General features: G+C 38.4%; 1 protein-coding gene across 2 annotated transcripts in view; it reads right to left on the bottom strand.

The window, feature by feature from the left end:
* FSTL4 (follistatin like 4) overlaps nt 1-22,910 on the bottom strand; it is a 467,659-nt gene that overhangs the window by 286,354 nt on the left and 158,395 nt on the right. For both annotated transcript variants that reach the window (XM_087709547.1, XM_087709548.1), the window contains exon 4: nt 22,130-22,378. In XM_087709547.1, coding sequence (XP_087565673.1) covers nt 22,130-22,378 — 249 coding nt within the window. The remainder of the gene's footprint in view (nt 1-22,129; nt 22,379-22,910) is intronic.

Here is a 22,910-nt window from a genome sequence, read left to right as displayed (position 1 = left end):
CACTGACCAAATCATCACATTGTTTGTGGTTTTGCAAGAGGAATTGGTATTTTGTACACCATTAATTGGCATAAACAAACAGGTATAAACAAACACTAACTCTTCACCCTCTATAAGGTTATAAAAAAATCTCTTTTCCCCATAACCCATCCATAAATCATCACTATTTCAGCCCTGGTGTCAGCAAAAAGTCTGTAAAGGTTTACTGGAACTTTATGGAAACATGCCTTATTTTAATCTTGGACAAACAAAGCAACATAAAAGTTCTTTCTTTTACATCTAACAATCGTAATCTTTACTTCATTCATATATTGTTGTAGGATTTAATGAAGAAACAAAAGGTTTTGAGATTATTGTACAGTTTAAACCAAGAAGCAGATACAACAGACAAAGTCTTAGCTGGTAATGCTAATTGGAGAACTACATAGTCTTTTCTTTGAGAACTGTAGGATGTAATAGCTTCTTTATTAGGACTGCCTATTTGCTTTTTAAGCACTTGCCATTATCACAGATTTTAGTATCTCCTCCTCCTCCTCCTTCTATTTTTTCAATTCTTGACCATACTTCTTTTTTCTGAAAATTAAATAACTGTTTTCTCTCATCTTCCTTGGTTTATTTTTCCTGACTACTAAATTATTCAAAACCTCAAAATATTTAGCTGGGAGTAGACAATTATTTTAAAGTACCATTTCTACAACAAGACTCCCTGTTGGTAACAGCATATATTATTTATGACACACATCATAACACATGTAACAATCATGATTTCGGCACCAACATTAAGAGAGTAAGTTAGGAAGAAAACAGATGCTTGTTTAATTAGCAGGAACATGCCGCACTTGGTACAAAGCCACGTGGTGATCAGATTATTCATAGCTTCCTTCTACATAATTAAAAGTTTATCAGCATCTAATTTCCTAATCTCTTTGGAAAGCACATTTACAAAAATCTCACTCAACATGAGTTTAGGCACTCTGTGCATACGTGCCCCCCTTTGAGTTTATATCCCCAGAATGATAAATTATGTTTTGATAAATTGTAGTTTATAAAAAACTGAATATAGTAGACAATTTCAGACTTCTTAGACTTTTCTGCATGCCCTAACCTCATGATGAATGTCAGGGTGCTGTACAGGTAGTCCTTGGTAACCCAAACGTTTGGTCTGGGGTTGCTGGAATAAAGTAAGAGAGTCCTTTATTTACGACCACAACCAGACCCAGAATTTGGTAGCAAGTCATTTCAGCTTTTAAATCAGGCACCCATATGAATCTTTCACTCAGTGATCACAATCTCAGCCCTTACCAGTTGTAGTTCATAGGTGAACACAGGGAAAAAAGCTGCCTGCTGAAAGAGGGCAGGTAGCTCTCCTCCGTGTGCAGAAGGCAATTCTTTTTTTTTTTAAATGAAATTTTTATTTTCATTTTCATACACTCACATGTATACTGTACATAGCCAACACCATACAGCATTAAACAATAATTGCATCAATTCCTCTTGTCAACAAGGCCCCAGAAAATAGAAACCCAATATAACTCTTCCGCTCTCCATACACCTCTTTCTTCCACCACCCACCAACTTTCCATCTTCCCTCCATCATCCCCCTCTACCCTACTTCCCCTCCCCCTCTACCACTCCTCTCTACACATCCATTCCCCCCCCTTCCTTCTCACCTTTCCCTCCCACCCTCTCTCCCATCCCTCTCTTCCCATCTTTCTTTTTTCCCACTCCTCCGCTCCTTGGTGTATTTCCGCTACATATCAATATACTTGGCCTATCCTATTTTTAAAGAAAAATTAAAAAAGAACAATATGCATGTGAAGTCCCATTACCTTGAGATCTAACACCTCTTGTCTAACCTAATATAACCTAAAAGGGTGCGGGTGGTAGGGAGACACTTTCTGCTGCTTAGAAATATCATGTTAGCTTTCTGGCTGGAAAGCTAGGGAACAAGATGGTAGAAAGGCTGAAAAGAACTTCAGATCTTCAGGATGCAAGCTCCTTTTCTCCAGTCCACTCCTGGCATTCCCTTCTCTGCGAGGAAAGGGACAACTCTAATTCCAGGCTGAAAAAAAGAAGTTTGCATCCAGAAGTTCCCTGCCCCTTCCAGGAATCTTCTCCTATGCATGCAGGAGACAGGAAGTTCTTCCACAGGTGAGAACAGTGTGTAACCTTCCCTGCCAGCTTCCCCGTTGACTTTCTGGAGAAGTTGATTGAGAAGATTGTAAATGATCGCAGGATGCTTGACCATTGATTATAAATTCAAACAGGTTCCCAAGAACCCAAAATATGATCACGTGACCATGGAGCTGGTGAAGCAGTCATAACTTCAAGGCTGAGTCATAAATATTTTTCCCCCGAGTCTCCTGTAAATTCAAATGGTCATTAAGTAATTAGTCATAAACCGAGGATTACCTGCAGTGTAGTTGCAAAGCATTGTGTCATTTAACTGCATTGCTTAGCTATGGAAATCCCAGCAATTCCAGTTACCATTGCAAACCCAAGATCAGAAAGTTATTAAGTGGAAATTGGTGGAAGTCCCAGTTATCTGGAGGTGCAAGGAGTTGGGGAAGGACGGGGGCCTCTCAGAGAGTCAATGCAGACCACATGCAAATCAAGGATAGCTGGAGGAGGGTTTGGGAGATGCAGAGCAGGCCATATGTGAGTGAGGGAGAATAAGAAGGGACAGCAGAGGCTGGAGAAGGAAGGGTGGGCAAGACCTACAGGAAGGAGCAACTTATTGGAGTGACCTGCAACCTTCCCTAGCTGCTTCCCTATTAACTTTGCTTGTGGGAAACTGGCAGGGAAGATCGCAAATGGCAATCATATGCTCACAGCTTCTTGAGATGTCATAATCATGATATGAGCACACAAGTGTCAGAATTTGAACACATGAGTGCAGGGTTGCTGTGATGGCTGGAAATTTGAGGACTGGTTGTGCATCTGGTTTTTTTTAAGTGCTGCTATAACATTGAACAGTCACTGAAGAAATGGACATAAGTCAAGGACTACTTGTAGTCCCTTAATGACTAGACCATTTTCTTTTATGAATAAGCTCTCAGGCACACATATTATAAACCATACAAAAAGAGACCAGAAATTTAGGTGAAAATAATTCTCATAGCACTTTACAATGACTGCAAATTGCAGTTTTGAGTCCGCTTTAGTGAATAGGAGGCTTGTTTAGTTTGAACAGTATCTCCCTCCTCAACCCCTATCTGATTCTGCTCTGAACTTTGTTCTTGGGTACTTTGTGACTTGTTTCTAATTTTTTGCTTGCTTGTTTGACAAATTCAGCATCCTATTTTCAGACCTGGCAGCCGCTTATGGAGGGAGGAAACCTCTAAATTACAGATAAACACATGGAGGTGTTTGTGTAAGCAAGCATTAAACTGTAAGGTAATTTTCAAATAACTTTCTCACTCCAGTGAAAAATATCACACATATACCTCCACTCATGAAAACATGGGCATTTACTGTTTGTATAGCTGATATGGTCTCACAAGACCCAGAAGAGGTACACAGACATGTACAAGAGCTACATAAAGCAGCAGAACCATTTGGCTTAAAAACAGACATGAAAAAGTGCCAGATTATGTTTAATAAATTCACCAAAGAAAGAAAAAAACTATATCTGAAGAAGAACTAGACATAGTAGGCCACAACATATACCTTGACCAATGGATCTCAGTGGAAGATGATACAATAAAGGAAATTGAACAGCTTGTTAAATGTGGTTGGCATTTGGCAAGCTAAGCATAATTTTCAAGAACAACTTCCCTCTATGCTGAAGAGAAAAGATTTCGATCAGCGTGTGCTACCTGCTTTAACATATGCCAGTGAAACATAAGACACTAACCTCACAATCAAAACAAAAGCTACGAGTGGTGAAAAGAGCCATAGAAAGATACATGCTTGGCCTTACAAGACAAAATAGAGAGACCTTCATGTGGATTAGAGAATAAACAAAAGTATACCAGAGTAAAAGAATGGAAATGGAAATGGGCTGATCACATAGCAAGAAGAACTGATGGCAGGTCGAGGCAGTCACAGTATGAATCCCACTTAATAAAAAGTGTCCATGAAAGAGTGGAGTAAAACAATGGTATTAGGATCGACGACATCAGCAAGTATTGCAGGCCAAATTGGCAAAAAGAAAGTTCAGGACTGTATTGGCTTGAAACATGAAGACGACTTCATCCTGTCACGGATAAACAATTGCTAAAATGATGATGATAACAATGATAACTGATATAAAATCCTTTTTACTTCCAATTCCAATAGGAGAATGACTAAATTACATGATAGCAGTGTTCCAATATCTATGGGGTTGCCACAAAGAAGAGGGAGTCAAACTATTTTCCAAGGCACCTGAGGGTAGAACAAGAAGCAACGGGTGGAAACTAATCAAGGAGAGAAGCAACTTAGAACTGAGGAGAAATTTCCTGACAGTTAGAACAATTAATCAGTGGAACAACTTGCCTCCAGAAGTTGTGTATGCCCAACACTGTGAGTCTTTAAAAAGATGCTGGATAGCCATTTGTCTGGAATGGTATAGGGTTTCCTGCCTAGGCAGGGGGTTGGACTAGAAGACCCCCAAGGTCCCTTCCAACTCTGCTATTGTATTGTAAATTAGCATTTTCCAGAACATATGCCCAATATTTACACTGTTTTTATTCCTGAAACTGCTGTTTCTGCCAAGGTCAGCACTTGAATGTGGATAAGTGTGAAGAATTATACAAGATGTGATTTCAGGATTGCGATGCACAAATAGAAAACTGATCAATTTTTTTAAAGCTTCCTCTCTTAAGCAGCACAATCAATATCACATTGAAGCAATGCTACTTTAGAAGGGAAAAAAGGTGCTTAGCAGAAACCTCAATGCATTTCATAGTTTCTAAAGAGGAAAATATATTTAAAATCTTGATAGTAACCACCCTGGATACAGCCAAATATATTGCTTCTTTTTTGTGATGAATCGGTTCATTTATACAGAACATGATAACGGCATCGCTATTTTTAGTGCCTGGACCAGCCTTTGTGAGAAGATGAGGATATCAAAAGTTCTGTACCAGATAATTTGGAGGTAATTGAACTCTGATGTGCTTCCTGACCTTTTCCAACTGTCTGCAATTGCAGTGCTGGAGTCGTTCATCATTTTTCTCTCTTCAAAATGTTCTTTGCCACTGCTATTGAGAGAAAGAATGCCCAATAATCAGGACACCTCATAGAGAAAGTTCTGTTCATCCGTAGATACAATGCAACTTGGTATTTGCTAAAACCACTCACTGATCAGATAACTCTTTCCACATTTTCCCAAACAGAATGCCTATTTCATGCTGTACTCTAAATGCATAAAAAAAATACAAAGTGAGCAAAATAACTAACAATTGACTACTGAATACCTTCAACCCACTTGCTAGAAGTCTTCAAAAAGCTGTGACTAAACTGTGACCATCATGTGCCAGTGTTCATAAGTTGTAAATAATTCCTAATGTCTAAATTTCATATTGGAAATATGACCATCTAAATGCTAATACAATCACTCCTCCTTTAGCGACTACCTCAGTTAGTGACCCAATATGATGGTAATAAATGATGATAAAAATCATTTTTTAACTAAAGCATGCAGTCACAACCAAATTTTGTGCACCCGCCAACACACACCAGAGTGAGTCTAATTCTGACACAGCTGTATGCTGATAATTTGTGTATTGACTCTTAATTTAAGATTTGCAAAATACTGACTGTTTGCCTAATGTACTTGGTGGCTGCAGTGGCAAGTCATTTAGGAGCCCCCACACCCTAAAAATCACCAAGCCTTCAATTGAAACTGATTAAGGCCTGGGCAGTTTCAGGCAGCAGATTCTAATCAACTAATTAAGGTAAGGTATTGGACCTGGGTACTTGAGAGACCGCCTGCTGCCAATTACCTCCCAAAGACCCATCAGATCCCACAGACTAGGCCTCCTCCAAATTCCATCTACCGGCCAATGCCGATTGGCGACCACCCGGAGGAGGGCCTTCTCTGTGGCTGCTCAGGCCCTTTGGAACGAGCTCCCCGCGGAGATCCGGACCCTTACCTCCCTTCAGGCTTTCCGTAAAGTCGTTAAAACCTGGCTGTTCTGACAGGCCTGGGCTTGACGTATTCCCTTCCCCGCTCGAATTGTGTGACTGTTGATTGTTTTTAAATTATCTCTGTATCCTGTTTGTTGTTTTTGCCCTGTCTGTATTACTCCCTCCCCTGGGTTTGTTAGCCGCCCTGAGTCGCTCCAGAAATAGGGCGGCATATAAATGAAATAAACCTATAACCTATAACATGTAATAGAACCGATCATCTTAACTTGCAATTAGCATTTGTAGAGAAGCACTTTGCTTCTTTATATCAGGAAGATATAATTTTAAACAATTTCTTTGCCCTGTGGGGTGGCAAAAAGGGGGGGAGGTCAGTCACGGGACATTGTACAAGAGAACTTTATCTGAATGAGATGATGGCAACAACCACTGATCTTTGCAGTCTCTCTCACACAGAGATACATATCCACAGACTGTCACTTGTTCACTTAACAGCCATTTTACTTCATGGCCAACTCACTAGAATGGAACATGATCACTAAACAAGGAGAGAATGTACAAACTTGAGAATAAATGTTCAAGTCCATTTATTTTATTATTTTAATTATTAATCAAACGTATATAATTTAGCATGTTATCTTATTTAATAATGGCATGCAAGAAGACTGAGTAGCAGGATGAGGCTAATAAATGGTATCTAATGGCAGTGGGATCATCTTCCTGATAGTCCACTGAAGCCTGTCTTGAGGAGATATGTTGCACAGTAGCCTCTTGCACTATGTTAATGGAACCTTCTCTTTGGGGGAAAATTATACTGTTTCTGCCTGAACGTAGTTTTAGTTCTTCATTTCATGATATCAAATCTTAGGATGAATTAAGAGTAAGAAGACAGAAGGGAAATAATGCTATTTCAATTTATATATTACAGAAAATATCCAAATGAAAAAGAAATGAAACCAGGTACTTTAATCTAGCTCAGGGGTGTCAAACTCAAGGCTTGCAGGACGAATCCAGCTGTGGGGTGCTTAGATCTGACCTGCGAGGCCACCCTGGAAACAGTGAAGGTCTGGTCTGCAATGCCTCTGCCAGCAAAAATGCAGCTCAGGAGGGCTGCGTGTGGCCTTCCTGAGCTCCATTTTTGGCAGCGATGGCCTCCTGCAGCCCTCTGCCAGCAAAAACGAAGCTCAGAGAGCTCTGTTTTCACTGGCAGAAGGCTACAGGAGGCTGTCATGGCTGAAAACAGTGTTCAGGAGCTCATTTTCTCTGACAGAATACTCAGGCCCAGGCACCCTGTGACATGAATGATGTCAAGCTGGCCACACTCACCCTGACCAAGCCCACCCTAGTCCCCTGAGATCAAACATAACCCTGGTGCAGCCCTCAATGAAATCGAGTTTGATATCCCTGATCTTTTTCCCCATATAATTTGAATCCAAGGCTTTCAGTTTGTGGTACACAATAAATGCTTAAACGTTTATGTTGATAATTCATTCTTCTGACACATTCTAAACATTAATGTTCAGTTATTGATGATATCTATACCACTGGAAATGAACTTGTTTGCTGGTTTCCAAACAGATGCCCACAAGATCCTAACGTGATCTTTCTTCATGACATTTTCTTATGTATGTAAAGTTTTTTGAGGAATTTTCCAGCAATTACAGTTATCAGGGTCCTACTGATCAGTCTTATCATTTCTGTTTGTTATCCCTTGACTCTTTACACTAAAGCAATTTCTCTCTCACGGATATAAAAATATTTGCATGTCTAACCCATGCAAGTTTTTTTTTGTTGGATTTGGTTCAGCTGAGTCATTCATAAAACAAGCAAGGCCAATTTCACAAATAATTAAAGCTAAATACAGTGATAGCAGACTAATAAGCACTTTGCAGTATCAAGGCCTACTTATAAAGCACGCTTTTTATCATGGCATGTAAAAATAGACTATTCAATAGAAGAAACTACTAAGCATTTGTTACCTTTTTCAGTATTGGCACTGAGGGTCTCTTTCACTCTGTTGTAGAGCTCCTAGTTCCACCCAGTCTTTGACTTGAGATGTTTTTTTATCTAAATTTCCAAAAGGTTTAAACTCAAGAATCTTGAACTCACACCTCCTATCAAAGAATGGATAGCAGCTGCGACTACTGGGACCTTCACTCACCAATATGACACCTCTGCTTTGTGGGCTGCACTGGTTGCCAGTTTGTTCCAAGTGTGATTCAAAATGCTGCTGTAAATCTCTGCATGGCACCAGGGCTTAGCTTTTGTGAGAATGCCTGTCTTCCATGTTTTCTATTATTTCAGTACAGGATCATTTGGGGGTATGCTCAATTAAGCAGTGTTATCTTTTCAAACTGAGGAAAAGTATCATCCAAATGGGAGACCTGCCCTCTGGAATGAAGTTTCCCCTGAGATTCATACAATTCCTACCCTGCTGACATCCCCCCCAAAAAACCTCTAGAAGACCCAGCTGTTCTGTCAGCTTGGGGTGAAAGAAATGAGGCTTTTGGATAGTTATTGTTTTTATTTTCTATTTGTATTTGGTTTATAAATGCCATCTTGCATTGGTTGCTCTTGGTTTTTACATTAATATTAGTCCACCTCCCAGTTGGAGTCTGGCAGTGTCCAAATTGAATAAAATATAATAAAATAATAAATAGCCTTTATTTTTGGTCTCTTGAATAACATTGGCTCCTGCTGCTCAGATATTCGTTTCTCCTATCTAATAGCTTTTCTATCCATTATTGTAGAGACATTTTGCTTTTTACTGAATAAAACTATAGATTTTCTGCATAAATAAATGCATACACAAACCTATTTCATTCATCAGTTCTAATAAAAGTGCCCAGCTTTTGTCAGTCCTAGGAAAATACAGTGCTTCCAATGAACAATTAAAAGCTAAATTCCCCTAGAAATTATCTCAGCAGAAAATGTTCCCCTTGACTGGCTTACTCTTTGTAAAGGAATTGTTCTGTGACTAACTAGGACCATTGAGTTGGTCTTATCACCCATGGTCTATATGAGCAAATATTCACCAGCCTCATCTGTCTATTGCTACCATTGATAGCTCCTCCAATACTGTCTTTGATCCATCCAATCATGCAATCTTAGTCTTCCCTTGTTTAGTTCTATCAGTCTTGCCAATCCTAATATTTTTTCCATTGGTAGGAACCCCAGAAAATGTGAAGAAATTGATGTAGCAATAGCAGAAGTAAGCAAACTGTCAGTGCCAAAATTTTGCTGCCCTTGAATTGATTTCAATCAGGGCTTTCCTCTCTTTGTTAAAGAACAACTTCCTTGTTTGTCAAAACTAAATTCAGATGATTACTCATGCCCTGATTATTTATTATAATATGCTCTACATAGGTCTGCTCTTGAAGACCATCTGGAAGCTACATCTGGTTCAAAATGCAGCAACATGAACAGTAATGGGTGCTTGTCAGCGTGCCCATGTGTCACCATTGCTATGTGAGCTATATTGGTTGCCATTTGATTTTTGAGGGAAATTCAAGATGTTAGCTACTACCTCCAAAATCTTATTTGGCAAAAGGTCTGGATATCTGAGGGACCACTCATTTCTAATTGTTTCTGTCTACTTAGAATGTTCTGGAGGATTGGATATGCTCCAGGTCCTCTCTATTAAATATTATTTCATGAGAGCAGGAAGGATGCTTGCTTTGTCCATCAGGGCCCTTCCCTTCTGGAGGAACATCACCCCAAGGATAAGGACTGTGCCCTTTCTCCCTGAGGTTCCAGAAAACTCTTAAAACCTGCTTTTAGGCTCAGCCTTGGATATTATTGTACTCTGGGGGATATGTTCTGTTTTTTTGATCTGTATCATTTTGGATTGTTTAGTTTGGGCTCATTTTATCTATTTTTGTGGATTGTTTTGTATAGCACCGTGAGTCCATTGGAGGTGGACCTCTATAATAAATATAAATAAATAAGTTTCATTCTATTTTCCTTTTTTGCTTTGGTGTACATTTCTTTTCTCACTTAAAGAAAGTCTGCAAATGGGCAACTAGTGAATAAAGAATAAAAAAATATTCAAAGAAAGATAGAACATGGGACAGAGATAATCTCTTGTACTGATCTCTGAGCAAAATAATAATTGTATTAATACAGGTGGTTCTTGTAACTTTGAGTTAACATACTGGCTGTTCTGGTACAAAATTGACTGAAATGATGGAATTTGCATTCATATTTATCATTCAAAAATTGCCCTTTCGCATTGCTATCCAAATATATTTAATGAACTAAAGAGAAGTGCACAAAGGATGCTGCTGCATTTTTCTGAGTAGTGTAGAATTTAATAAACACCAGGTTTTGTGTACCTTGATATGATTACTTTAGGTGGGGTTTTTTTTTTAAAGTGTTTGTGAACAAAAGCTACCACCAATTGCATTACTCCTAATCTAATGAGGAGAGACAACAATCTTCCTGTTTTTGAAAGCCTGTTCCACTGGATATTGCATATTTGTCATAACCAATATATTCCACATGAGATGATCAGGAAGACTGGTAACAAATAATCTGAAATTCACATGAAACACCACTATTACAAAGGAATAATTTTATATTTCAGAATAGAGTCAAAGAAGAAAATGGACTTTCCATCATTTTTTATTTAAATTTGATACATTTGCTCAGATGAGTAATAGCATGGATTGTTGAAAACATTAGTCCTTTAAAAAAATAAAATGAATACAGGTAGTCTTCAAGTTACAATGGGAATTGGAACTGGAATTTCTGTCACTAAACAATGTGATTATGAAATGTGACATCATAGGACCATGTTACTTAGTGATGGCAAGTTCCCAGTGTCATCATTAAAAGATGATAATGGATCATTAATTTATGAGACCACAGCTGGTTTCCCACAAGAAAATTAATGGCAAATTTCCTGTAGGAAGTCAAAAGTCACAAGAGGATTGCAAGCAGGCCAGTGGATAGGTGAATGCTATGGAGTGCAGCCAGATGGGTGGAACAACAATAGCAAGGTAGTGTGGCACCATACAAGTAGTGGGGGAGGAGCTGCTATAGCCCAGAGCAAATGCAGCCAATCAGATAAGTGTATGATGCAGAGCGTAGGTGGGGGAGAGTTCTGGAGGTAGGCATGTGCTATATAGTGCGTAGCCTGCTTCTCAGAGAGACAAAACTGTGGGAATGATTCACAGAAGAGACCTACAACCTCTGCTGCCAATTTTCCCATTGAGTTACTTGGGAAAATCTAGCATGGAAAGTCACAGATGGTGATAGCATGACCACAGATCTCTGTGACCATCATAAGTGTGAAATAGTTGTCAAGCACCCAAATCGTGATCATATGGCTATGAGAGAGCTGCATAGGAACTTTGGGGATTGGTTGTAAGTACCACTCATTCAGCATTGTTAAAACCTTGAATGGTTAACCAAGTACTACTTATAGAGTACAATTATCAACATGAAAGCAAAAAAAAAAAGAACCCCTCAGAAACTATGCATTTTGCATTGATTTCTGAATCGATAAGCAATAATGAAAGTTAAGTTTCAGTTTTAGTTAAAATATATGACCATCTTTAGCTCAAACTGTCATATTAGGCTGATATAAAGCTTTTGCATTTGGATAAGAGTGAGATAAAATACAGGTCATCTTTTTTTTTTTTTTTACAGTACCAGAGAAACAAAAATGTGTTTCATTTTAAATTTTCATTCTAAGATTGCATTTTTTTCAGCTGCCATGGAAGAGATAATCAGAATTTTCATATCATCTTCCATTTCTGGGCTCACTGCTACTGTATACAGAAGGATCTGAAAGATCCATGTAGATATGGATCTTTGTGTGTGTGTGTGTGTGTGTGTGTGTGTATGTGTGTGTGTGTGTGTGTGTGTGTTTTCTGAGGTTTTCACGGGTGTTATTATGTAGGTCTCTAGTTATTCGGGTTTTCTCCTGCATAAAATTGGAGATGTCTTGGCGACATTTCGATGAAGTCTCATTCGTCATCTTCAGGCTTCTTCAGGCTTGGTGCTTCCAGGAGCAATGTGAGATCTCGGCTGTTTCTTCCTTTTAACTGCCAGTGGGGGTTTGAACTGATTGGGTGGGAGCTTGGCTGTGTCCTGATTGGGTGGAGGTGTGTCCTGATTGAGTGGAGATGTGTTCTGATTGTTTGGGGGTAAAGCTGAGACTGCAAATGCACAATTAGCCTATTTATATATTTGTGTATGTGTGTGTGTGTGTATGTGTGTGTGTGTGTATGTGTGATTTAGTGACCATTCCAAGATACAACAGCACTGAAAAAATGAGTTATCACCATTTTTCACACTTATGACTGGCAGCATCCCATATTCACATGATTGAAATTCAGATGCTTGGCAACTGGCTCATATTTATGACAGTTACAGTGTCCGGGGGTGGGGGGGGTGTCATGCATTCACCTTTTATGACTTTCTCACAAGCACAGTCAATAGGGAAGCCAGATTCACTTAACAACCATGTTAGTAACTTAACAACTTCAGTGTCCCAAAGGTGCTTTTTCACTAGGCAACTGGACTTTCTTGTTTTTTCTTTGAAGACATTTCACTTGTCATCCAAGAAGCTTCTTCTGGTGTAAAGAACGACCCTCTAAAAGGATGCAAATGACCAGCTGTCTGCAAGGAATATAAATTATTCCATTCCCTGTCAGAGCTGAAGAAGCTTCTTGGATGAGTTTAGTTTAGTTTAGTTTATTTATTTATATGCCGCCCTTTTCCCTGGGGGGACTCAGGGCGGCTTACAATTCGAAAGGAGGGGAAAACAAACAGATTAACACATAAGACAGTACATCATTAAAAGCACAACATTCATACAATTCGGGTGGGTTACGGTCTTTAACCCCAGGCCTGACAGGATAGCCAGGTTTTGAGGGCCGTGCGGAAGGTCTGGAGGGTGGTGAGGGTACGAATCTCCATGGGGAGATCGTTCCATAGGGTCGGAGCTGCCACCGAGAAGGCTCTCCTCCGCGTGGTTGCCAGTCGACATTGACCGGCAGATGGAACTCGGAGGAGGCCTAATCTATGGGATCTAATTGGTCGAGTGGAGGTAATTGGCAGGATGAGAAGTGAAACGTCTTCAAAGAAAAAACAAGAAAGTCCAGTTGCCTCCTGAAAAAACACCTTTGGGACAACCATGATCTGAATAACTGAGAATTCTTTATTCTCAGCTTCCTATGGAAGTGAAGATAGATGAACAAGATTTTTTTAGAGGCTTCAGCCTATCAACCAAATTATTTTAACTTATTTCTTGAAATGATTCACAGTATTTATTGATAAAGTGAACAATAAAAGACAATAAAAGCAACAAACAGTTAATGCATAAGTAAGCTAAGGAGCAAGTTCTCAACTAAGGAAGCAATATGAGAAAGAAATATAAAAAGCTCAATATGCCAAAACACTTATTTTAGTCTTCATTTAATTACTTGTATTGTAGTCTGATGTAACATCTTTTTAAAGTTAACAAAAACTTAGTTATAGGTCACCTGCTTGCCCATCTCTCTCTGATCTATTAGAAACCAGACAACAGGACCTCACTTGTTCAGCTTAAAGTTTGGTGAACTATCTATAGCCATCTATTAAGCTATCTGAAGGAGAGGCCCTTCAGATAGCTTGATCCCAAGCTCTTTATATGAAGAGCTGAGGTGGCGCAGTAGTTAAATGCAGCACTGCAGGCTACTTCAGCTGACTGCAGTTCTGCAGTTCGGCTGTTCAAATCTCACCGGCTCAGGGTTGACTCAGCCTTCCATCCTTCCAAGGCGGGTAAAATGAGGACCAGGATTGTTGTTAGGGCAATATGCTGACTCTGTAAACCGCTTAGAGAGGGCTGAAAGCCCTATGAAGTGGTATATAAGTCTAACTGCTATTGCCATTGCTATATGTTAAAGCCTAATGCTAGCAGTGTATCTCAAACTGGACTTGGAAACAAACGTGGTGTAAGTACAAATGATGCAAAATAGATTTAATAGAAGGGGAATCTTAAGCTGGGGGGAATCTTAAGGACACAGGGGTCCCTGACCACTGGACCATGGACCAGCACCAGGCCATGGCATACCAAAAACCAGGTCAGCGCAAATAAGCAAAGCTCCTTCTATGAGATGCAGACAGCATACAAAATCACGTTCCCTCTGGGCCGTGGAATAATCTCTGTCGATGGATCTGGTGCCCAAAAGATTGGGGTTGTTGCTATAACATTTGTCTTCAATAGCAGGCCCATATATATCACATTACAGGAACAAAGTGACTGAAAGATGTTAGTAGTATTCCAATAAGTAATTAAATGTGCCAGGCTTTGGTTTAATGTCTAGTATGCTGTCAGAATGTTATCCTTCCTTGTAAATTACAAGTCTTGCATTTCATGAGGGTGCTGAATAATATGACAAATATTCTCAAAGGAACACCAGTTAGTGCCTACCTCAACTAACATTTTCTGCTTTGATTTTTCCCACTTTCCTTGTAGTAAGTTTCATCTCTCATTGCAAGTGTTAATGCAATACACAAAGAAAACATTCATTATCACCTATCAATGTTTATTTTAGTGGCTTCAAGTTTTTCAAAAACGTCTGAGTAGGCTGTGTGCGTGAGCATTAAGAATTAACACCATTCATCCTGAACAACAATTTAGTTAATCCTGTATAATGCAGGCTTATAGAGATGTGGATAAACTAATCCTTTCTGATTTCGCTTTCTAGTTTTGACTTCCTTTTCAAATGGAAATCAATTATTTCAGTAACAACGCAAACAAATACATAAGAAGAAACCAATGCATTGATTTCTCCCTTTTAGTTCATGGCTCCAGTGTTTTCAGTATCAACAAAATAAGTCCCAATCAGTACCATTCAAAATACTTTGGATTCATCCCATCTTGAATTTTGAGCAAAATTGTTCTGGAAATGTTTCAAAGCTTGGAACAACTTGTCTCAAATACAAAACATTTCCAAAATGTCACAGGGAATTATGAAGCAACTATTTGGAATTCAAAAAAGGGTAATCTAAAATGGTGTGAATTCAAGATGTTTTGCATATCTAAATAGAAGTATTTCTCAAGTTACAACCAATTTGTTTTGCAACCGTTCAAAATTACAATGATATTGAAAAATGTTACTTACAACCAGCCCTTACATTTATGAGTGTAACAGTATCCCCATGGTCACATGATCAAAATCCCAACTCCATTGGAATTTTGAAAATTGAAGGTTTATTTCATCAACCTAAATCCTTTAACAACCTATCATATTTAACTGCATTCTAATAATTAAAACAGTACATTTTTTCTGATTAAAGGATGCACCATCAATTTCAATCTCATGCAAGCCAAAATACCGTCTAAGAAAGGATTATGACTGAATTAGTCACTTATTGCTGTGAGGTCTTACATTTACTTGTGCATTACAGTACAAAGGTCTAAAATTATGTATTATTGCTTGAAATGTATTCATATATCTCAGTCTGCAATAATATAGTTTATATATTATCTACTCTTTAGATTCAATGTTTTACCATAATAAAACATAATAAAAACAAACTGGTCATTTGGGGGATAGAGGCCAACATAGTATATTTGGTTTTATTAGCAGTCAAACTTTCTGCACTGATTTGCAAGTCTGAGATTTTGACTGCAGGTGAGAAGAGTCAGAGGATAGGAGGTTTCAAGGTGAAAGGTAAATAGGGATGAAGCCTAAGCTGCTCAGGAATTAGCAAGAGGGCACCAGGAGGGTAAAGCACTTGCACTGCAATTATATAGAAAGAGTGTGTGAAATCCATATGCAACAGTGGTGGAATTCATTTTTTTTACTACCAGTTCTGTGGGCATGGCTTAGTGGGCATGGCAGGGGAAGGTTGCTGCAAAATCCTCATTCCCTCCCCTCCCTACTAACCTGCTTTCCACCTCCTTTCTTCTGTTCAGGGCAACAAAAAGAGATCAGCTGGGAGGCAGTGGGGGTGGGGCTAGCCTATTTACTAGTTCTCGAAATTACTCAAAATTTCCACTACCTGTTCTCCAGAACCTGTCAGAACTGTCTGAATACCACGTTTGATATGCGAGTATGGTAGTTTAGGGGAAGATAAGACTTCAGATTGGTGGTAATCTCAATTTCCAACCTAAACCATGGTAGTACAGTGGTTAGAGTGCATTACTGCAGGCTACTTCTGCTGACTGCCCACTGACTGTAATTTGGCAGTTCGAATCTCACCAGGCTCAAGGTTGATTCAGCCTTCCATCCTTCCAAGGTGGGTAAAATGAGGACCCAGATGGTTGGAGGCAATATGCTGATTCCGTAAACTGCTTAGAGAGGGCTGTAATGCACTGTAAAGTGGTATATAAGTCTAAGTGCTATTAATATTGCTAGTTTGCACATTCTGAGAGCCCAGTGGCTGTACTTGGTCTCAGGTGCTGATGTTTTAATGCCAGATCTGTCTGCAACAAAATGATATTAATCTATGATCTGGTGTGAATGGGGCAGCAGATGTGGCGTGTATTATGAAAACGTGGCTAGGTTATGATGACAATATTGTTTTGCTCCTAGCTAGATTTTTGATTTGGTCTCAATTTCTTGGTTGGGGGAATGGTTTGGTTCCTAAGGAATACCTTATCTGTGGTCAGAGATTCTGTTCCTGAGGTATTGGGATGTAACTTCATATATTTAATATTGGGATACAGAGACAAAATTTGGATTCCTAGTGTACCAATAACTTTGCTACTCGGCAGGAATTCACCTGGAGCTGGTCTCCAGGATGGTGGTACAGAACTCCCACATTTTGGTGTTGGGAGATTCCTATATTCCTAGACTGACTCCAGAAAACTCCATTCTGGAATGACTTTAAGAATTTCATGGCCTTCTATTAGGCAATATCAAGTCTGACACATATAAGAATTCATACATTAGAAGTTGTGTTGTCTTACAGAAAGCATTATGTAGTGATTATATCATCTGGTTGCTATGTCAGATCATCTAAGTTACATCAATATTTATTTTGGACTAGTTCACCTAAAAAGAATATTTGGAGTCTACAATTGGTCTGGAATGAAATAGTTCTGAACAGAACAGAACAACAGAGTTGGAAGGGACTTTGGAGGTCTTCTAGTCAAACCTTCTGCTCAGACAGGAAATCCTATAGCATTTCAGACAAATGGTTGTCCAATCTCTTCTTTAAAACTTCCAGTGTAGAAGCACCCACACCTTCTGGAGGCAAATCATTCCACTGATTAATTGTTTTTCAAGATATTTTTCCTTAGTTATAAATTGTTTTCCTTGTTTGTTAATTAACAGAACAATGGAAGGAAACTTGGAGGTCTTCTAGTCCATCCCCCTGCTCAAGAAAGAGATCCTATACCATTTCAGACCATGGTTCAATCTCTTATTAAAAATCTCCAGTGATGGAGCACTACCTTTTGAAGTCAATTTTATGCAATTATACAGTTAATCCACTGATACAATTATTTAGTTGTAAAAAGTAGAATCATTAAGAATTGAACGTTACTTCCTGTGGAACAGCTGCACTGGCTTCCAATTCTTTTTTGGTAGATTCAAAACACAAATGATGGCTTGTAAACCTTTGAATAGTTTGAGACAGGGATATTTGAACAATTGTTTTTTTCTGGAAAAATGTACCCATCTGTTGATATTAGATGTTCTTGTGTAACCCTCAACCTCTCCCAAGCCATTTCATTGAGTCTTGAGATAAGACCTTTATTCTTAAACTTTTTTTCCCCAGAAGACAACCGTTTACCATTCTCAATAGCAATTTATTTGAAAATGTGGACTTTGGTATGGAATGTTTATTTGCTATTTAAATTGACAACTGTTTCTCAATTTTAAGATATTTTCTTATTGCTGTGACAAGGTGTTTTTTTCTTCTGCTAATACTTTGCCTTTTTTTCCTTGAGGAACAATAATTTATATTTTAATAAATATTTATTATTAGTTCTCTCAAAGTTGAACATGGGCAGGTGGGATATAATTACTTGACATAAACCAACACATTCTAAGATTAACTCTTAACTCATTCTTATCACAGTCTTTTCCATTGCCAATAGCTTTTTCAGGAATACTCCGCAATTAAAGGCATTTTAAATAGACCCATAGATATGCAAAACAGGGAAAGTGTAAGAAGCGAAATTAACAGACTTTCAGAATTAGGTTTCTTAGATATTTGACAACTATAATTTTATATACAAATATAGTTTGTACAATTATTACTCTTGCAAATTCATATTTATGACAAACTGCTTAAGAGTGGAAGGCACCATATGATTCCATTCCCCAGATTAAAATTCAATTACTTTAAACTGCCCTACACTGTTGTAAATTCCTTTGGCTCTGACTGCACTTATTCTGAAATATTCTCACTGACTAATGGTTACTTGGCTCTAACAGGAAAATGAATTGATGTACAAACTGCTGACCATTAAGGATCCACAGAATATGTCTGAAGGTTAACAAGGAAATGCAGCTCTAGCCTTAATTTTGGGCACTTTTCATAATTTAAATAAATCGGTTGTATTTAGCAAGTTTAGATTATAATAAGTAGCTGGACATTTTTAATGAATAATATTCATTCATATATCTTATTATAAGAAGGTAAATCTCAATGAGTTTTGCATTGATTATACATTTATGGAAGTAGGTTTAGTAGAATTAATTGAAGTACCTTTTATCTAAAGTACAACTTGAATCTCCAGTATTCCCATGATACCTCAATATAACACAGAGAGAAATGAGTGCCTATATTTAATTACTAAAATAATTATAATTATGTTACATACCTATAATTACAAATTCATTGTTTAAATTAAAGTAAGATATGGAAGGCACTCTTGCAACACTCAACAAAACGTTTAAAGATGGCAAGACAGGTTCAAAATGAAACATTTTTCTCTGATACACATAAGCTAATTAAATCTCCTTGTTTAAATATCCATCAGTTTATCAAAGATACAAAAATGTCTGTCTGTCTGTCTGTCTGTCTGTCTCTGTCCTGTCCTGTCCTGTCCTATCCATGTCTGCCTGCCTGCCTGCCTGCCTATCCCTCCCTCCCTCCCTCCCTCCCTCCCTCCCTCTCTCCCTCCCTCCATCCATCCATCCATCCCTCCCTCCCTCCCTCCCTCCATCCATCCATCCATCCATCTATCCATCCATCATTTCTTTCTATGGGGTATGATATTTGATCAGAACTTTCATCAATTTCTTTCCAAAATAAGGTGATCAAGATGAATTACAGGAATTGATTTTTTTAAAATTCAAATTAATGATATTTTCCAAATGAAGTTGTAAAACTATATATTGGACTCTAATAAGTTGTATAAATTCTTTGTTTTTTTAATTGTCTTTGCTAGTCTATTTTGCATGTGCCTGGTTTCTGTTTAGATCCTGAACTATTTCCTTCAAGGATTTTGGTAATTATTATTTCAATCTGAGTTGTTTTCTTTTGTCTTATTATTTTTTCTACATTCACAAATCAACAAATGCTACGTTCAATTAGATCATGCAGACAGAGACCATAGTATTTGAAATAAATATTTGTAAGTGCCAGCCATTGTATACGTTTATGAATCCAACCATAAGGATATCAGAGATATTAGACCTTACAAGAGATATTGGACTCTAACACTTTCCCAAAACATCTAACTTCCCTTTTCAGTAAATTCCTCATGGTTGAGCTGGAGGTACGTATATTTAAGACTTGCTGAACTAAGTCAATCTTTTTTCAGCTTCAATTTCTTCACTGGTTATGGAACATTAGGTTTTATAATTAGTTGGATCCATTCTTCCCTCTATCGTTAGAATATTTATTAGGCCATTGGTTGCCACAGCATCCCAAAGCACAAGAGAGCTATCCCTGAGTTTGGTAATACTTTCTTTAAATGTGTCACCCTACATAGAAATGTATTCTATGTGTTATCACTGGGAAGCTCAGCTTTGTTTCATCAGGCCCAAATACTTTGTCCCAAAACTTTTCAGGATGATCGAGATGCTGATTTTATCAAGTTGTTTGTTTGTCTGTATGGGGAGAGAGGTTGTTGGTTTGGTTTTTTGACATATGTTAGATAGTGACTCATAATAGTGGACAAAAGCATTCCTTGTGGTGACTTTCCCATTATAGCCATTATTGTGTAAGCAACATTGTACTAAACTACTATAACACTAGTGTCTGTTAAAGGTCTGAGTAGGTAATTTGTCATGATCATTTTGCAGATCTGACCTTTCAGGCAGTTTTAGCAAAGGTTTTTCATGGTTTTCCAGAACTTCCTTTAACAGTTCCATCTAACTTCAATTTCTTAATACTTTTTCATACAGCTGAAATTGCCAGCTGGATACATTTAGAGATTATATATAGACTTCCTCTGCTTTTCATTTTCAAATGCTCAGACACAGTTTAGAGAAGCCCACGATGGCTGAAAAACTATAACAACATTTACAACAGGTAGAAATATTTAGAGGATTGTCTTCCCTTACTTAATTGTAGATCTAATGAGTCAATTATTTTGGGGGCTTATTAATAAGTTTGCAGCAAAGAAAAAATAGCAGAAAGAGTCTACGGTAAGACTTTCCAAATTTCTCTAATTGCCATATTCATTGTTTTCATATTTCAGCTTTCTAAACAACTACATGTTAATTGTAACTATGCATCCAAATTTCTAGGCATATTCCTATACTGCATTCAGCTATATAGGAAACCAAAATCCACAGATTTTAAAAAACAGTTCCTTGCCTCCAACACTGTCAAAGTTCTTTGAATGTTCCAGCCCATTGTGCAGAAAACAGATTGCAGCAACATTCAATCTTCGTTCCCAAAACACTGGAACTAAAGACCCCCTGAGACTATAAAGTAGTCTATTTAATTCTTGTTGTCTACCCTTGTATATGAAAAAGTGAAAGCAACACAGCCTTATTTCCCAGAGAGACCTGCTATCCTTCTGGCTTTCTTCAAAGCAACAAATTGCACATGAACTTGGCAATTGTCAATATTTCAGAGGGAACTACTTTTCACTCACACATACATGAGTGTGTACACAGAGAGAGAGAGAGAGAGAGAGGGAGGGAGGGAGAAGGGGAGAGAGAGAGAGAGAGAGAGAGAGAGAGAGAGAGAGAGAGAGAGAGAGAGAGAGAGAGAATAGCTTCAATTGCCCTAGTTTGAACCAGAATTCAGCCAAATTAAACTCATAATCCTATAAAACAGGAAAAAACTTGTCTGTCCAGCTTCTCTTATGAATACATTCTTAGACTAAGTATAGGAAAATGTAATCAATTTGTTCTGAGCATCATAATTGGAGAAAAAAAGAAATGTAGAGTTCTAAAAGTTGACATGATTACAGAAAAAATAAGAATACCCTCATGGTTATCTTCAAAGAAAATAGATAGATAGATAGATAGATAGATAGATAGATAGATAGATAGATAGATAGATAGATAGATAGATAGATAGATAGGGAGGGAGGGAGGGGTGGGTGGGTGGGTTCCGGATTCATGCATTGTAGCTGCCAGCGACAGTTCCGCCAGCCTCCACAACGCTCCAGCTCCTCGTCGGAGCGTCATGCAGGCGCTGTACGTGCCATATGTGTGCGCGAAGTGCCGAAGGCTTTAAAGGACAAGTAAGGAGCTCGTGCGTGCATGCGGGCCCTCCGGAGCACTGTACCAGAATGGTACCCAGTGCTCCAGGCAGACTCCGGTACACCCGTACTAGGACGTACTGCCTGCAACCCACCACTGATATACCACTCACTCACTCTCTCTCTCTCTCTCTCTCTCTCTCTCTCTCTCTCTCTCTCTCTGTGTGTGTGTGTGTGTGTATGTGTATGTATAAGAATTGATTACACTGCTTTTCTTCTGCTTTTCTTCAGTACTTTATAAATAATTAAAAAAACACTGCTGGTTATTAATATTATTACTATACAATATATGTAACTTAATTAACTACTAATTCTAATACTTTGTAATACTTATTGATGAATATTTTTCTTTTCAGCCTTTGGGCTTAATAGAATCATGCGTGGTGCATGAGATAGAACCCAGAAAAATGGAAGAAATTTTCTAAACAGAAAGCGCCTTACCTTTGAAGAAACAGTCTTTGTTGTGAATAATGTAAATTTTCTTCTTTTGCAAGCATGAAGCTCGATGCAGTTCACAATGATTTTCATAGAATTTGCCATCTGATCCACACACTGGCATGTAACTGGGCTTGCAATCATCTATGCATCTGCATTCAGGTTGATTAGTCTCCTTGCTGACAATACATTGACTTCCACGTTCACAATACTTTTTTTCACATGACGCATGGATCCCATCTTGCCCATAAAACACTGAAAACGAAGGAAAATATTCCCAGCATGAATAATCGAGCAGAATCACTGGAGGAAACTTTTCTTTTATGGTAACCCAACAGGCATCAATAAGTTTATGTTGAGGAAGATCCCATATTATTCAGAGTATAAGACACATGTTCCCCACCCCTAAAAGAGAGTGAAAATTTGGGTGTGTCTTATATATTGAATATAGCCCCACTCACCCCCACCAGAGGCCAAAAGCAAGGCATGGAGGCAGTGATGGTCTGTGGCAATCCCTGCAGGCTGCAACAGCTGATTAGGGATATTCCTGCAGTCCGATCCACCCGCCAATCAGCTGTGCTGAATCAGGCTGCAAAAAGTGCTAAAGCTGACCTGGCTGGTCAGAGTTTGCAGCAGCAATCACATTCAGAAAGCACACACAAGTAACTGATTCAGCAGGATTCAAAATAATAAGAACGTACAATACAATACTAAAAGTAGGTTTTCTAAGGTAGCAGTAAATACAAGCAAAACGCAAGCAGTTCCACTTTCAGTTCTCAGTTAAGAC

The sequence above is a fragment of the Thamnophis sirtalis genome, unplaced genomic scaffold (assembly GCF_051295495.1).
Source record: "Thamnophis sirtalis isolate CommonGarterSnake01/CBP01778 unplaced genomic scaffold, rThaSir2_p1.2 scaffold_3, whole genome shotgun sequence".
In the NCBI taxonomy this organism is placed as follows: Eukaryota; Metazoa; Chordata; class Lepidosauria; order Squamata; family Natricidae; genus Thamnophis; species Thamnophis sirtalis.
Note: the sequence above shows the minus strand (reverse complement) of the source record. Positions and strands in the feature narration are given on the sequence as shown.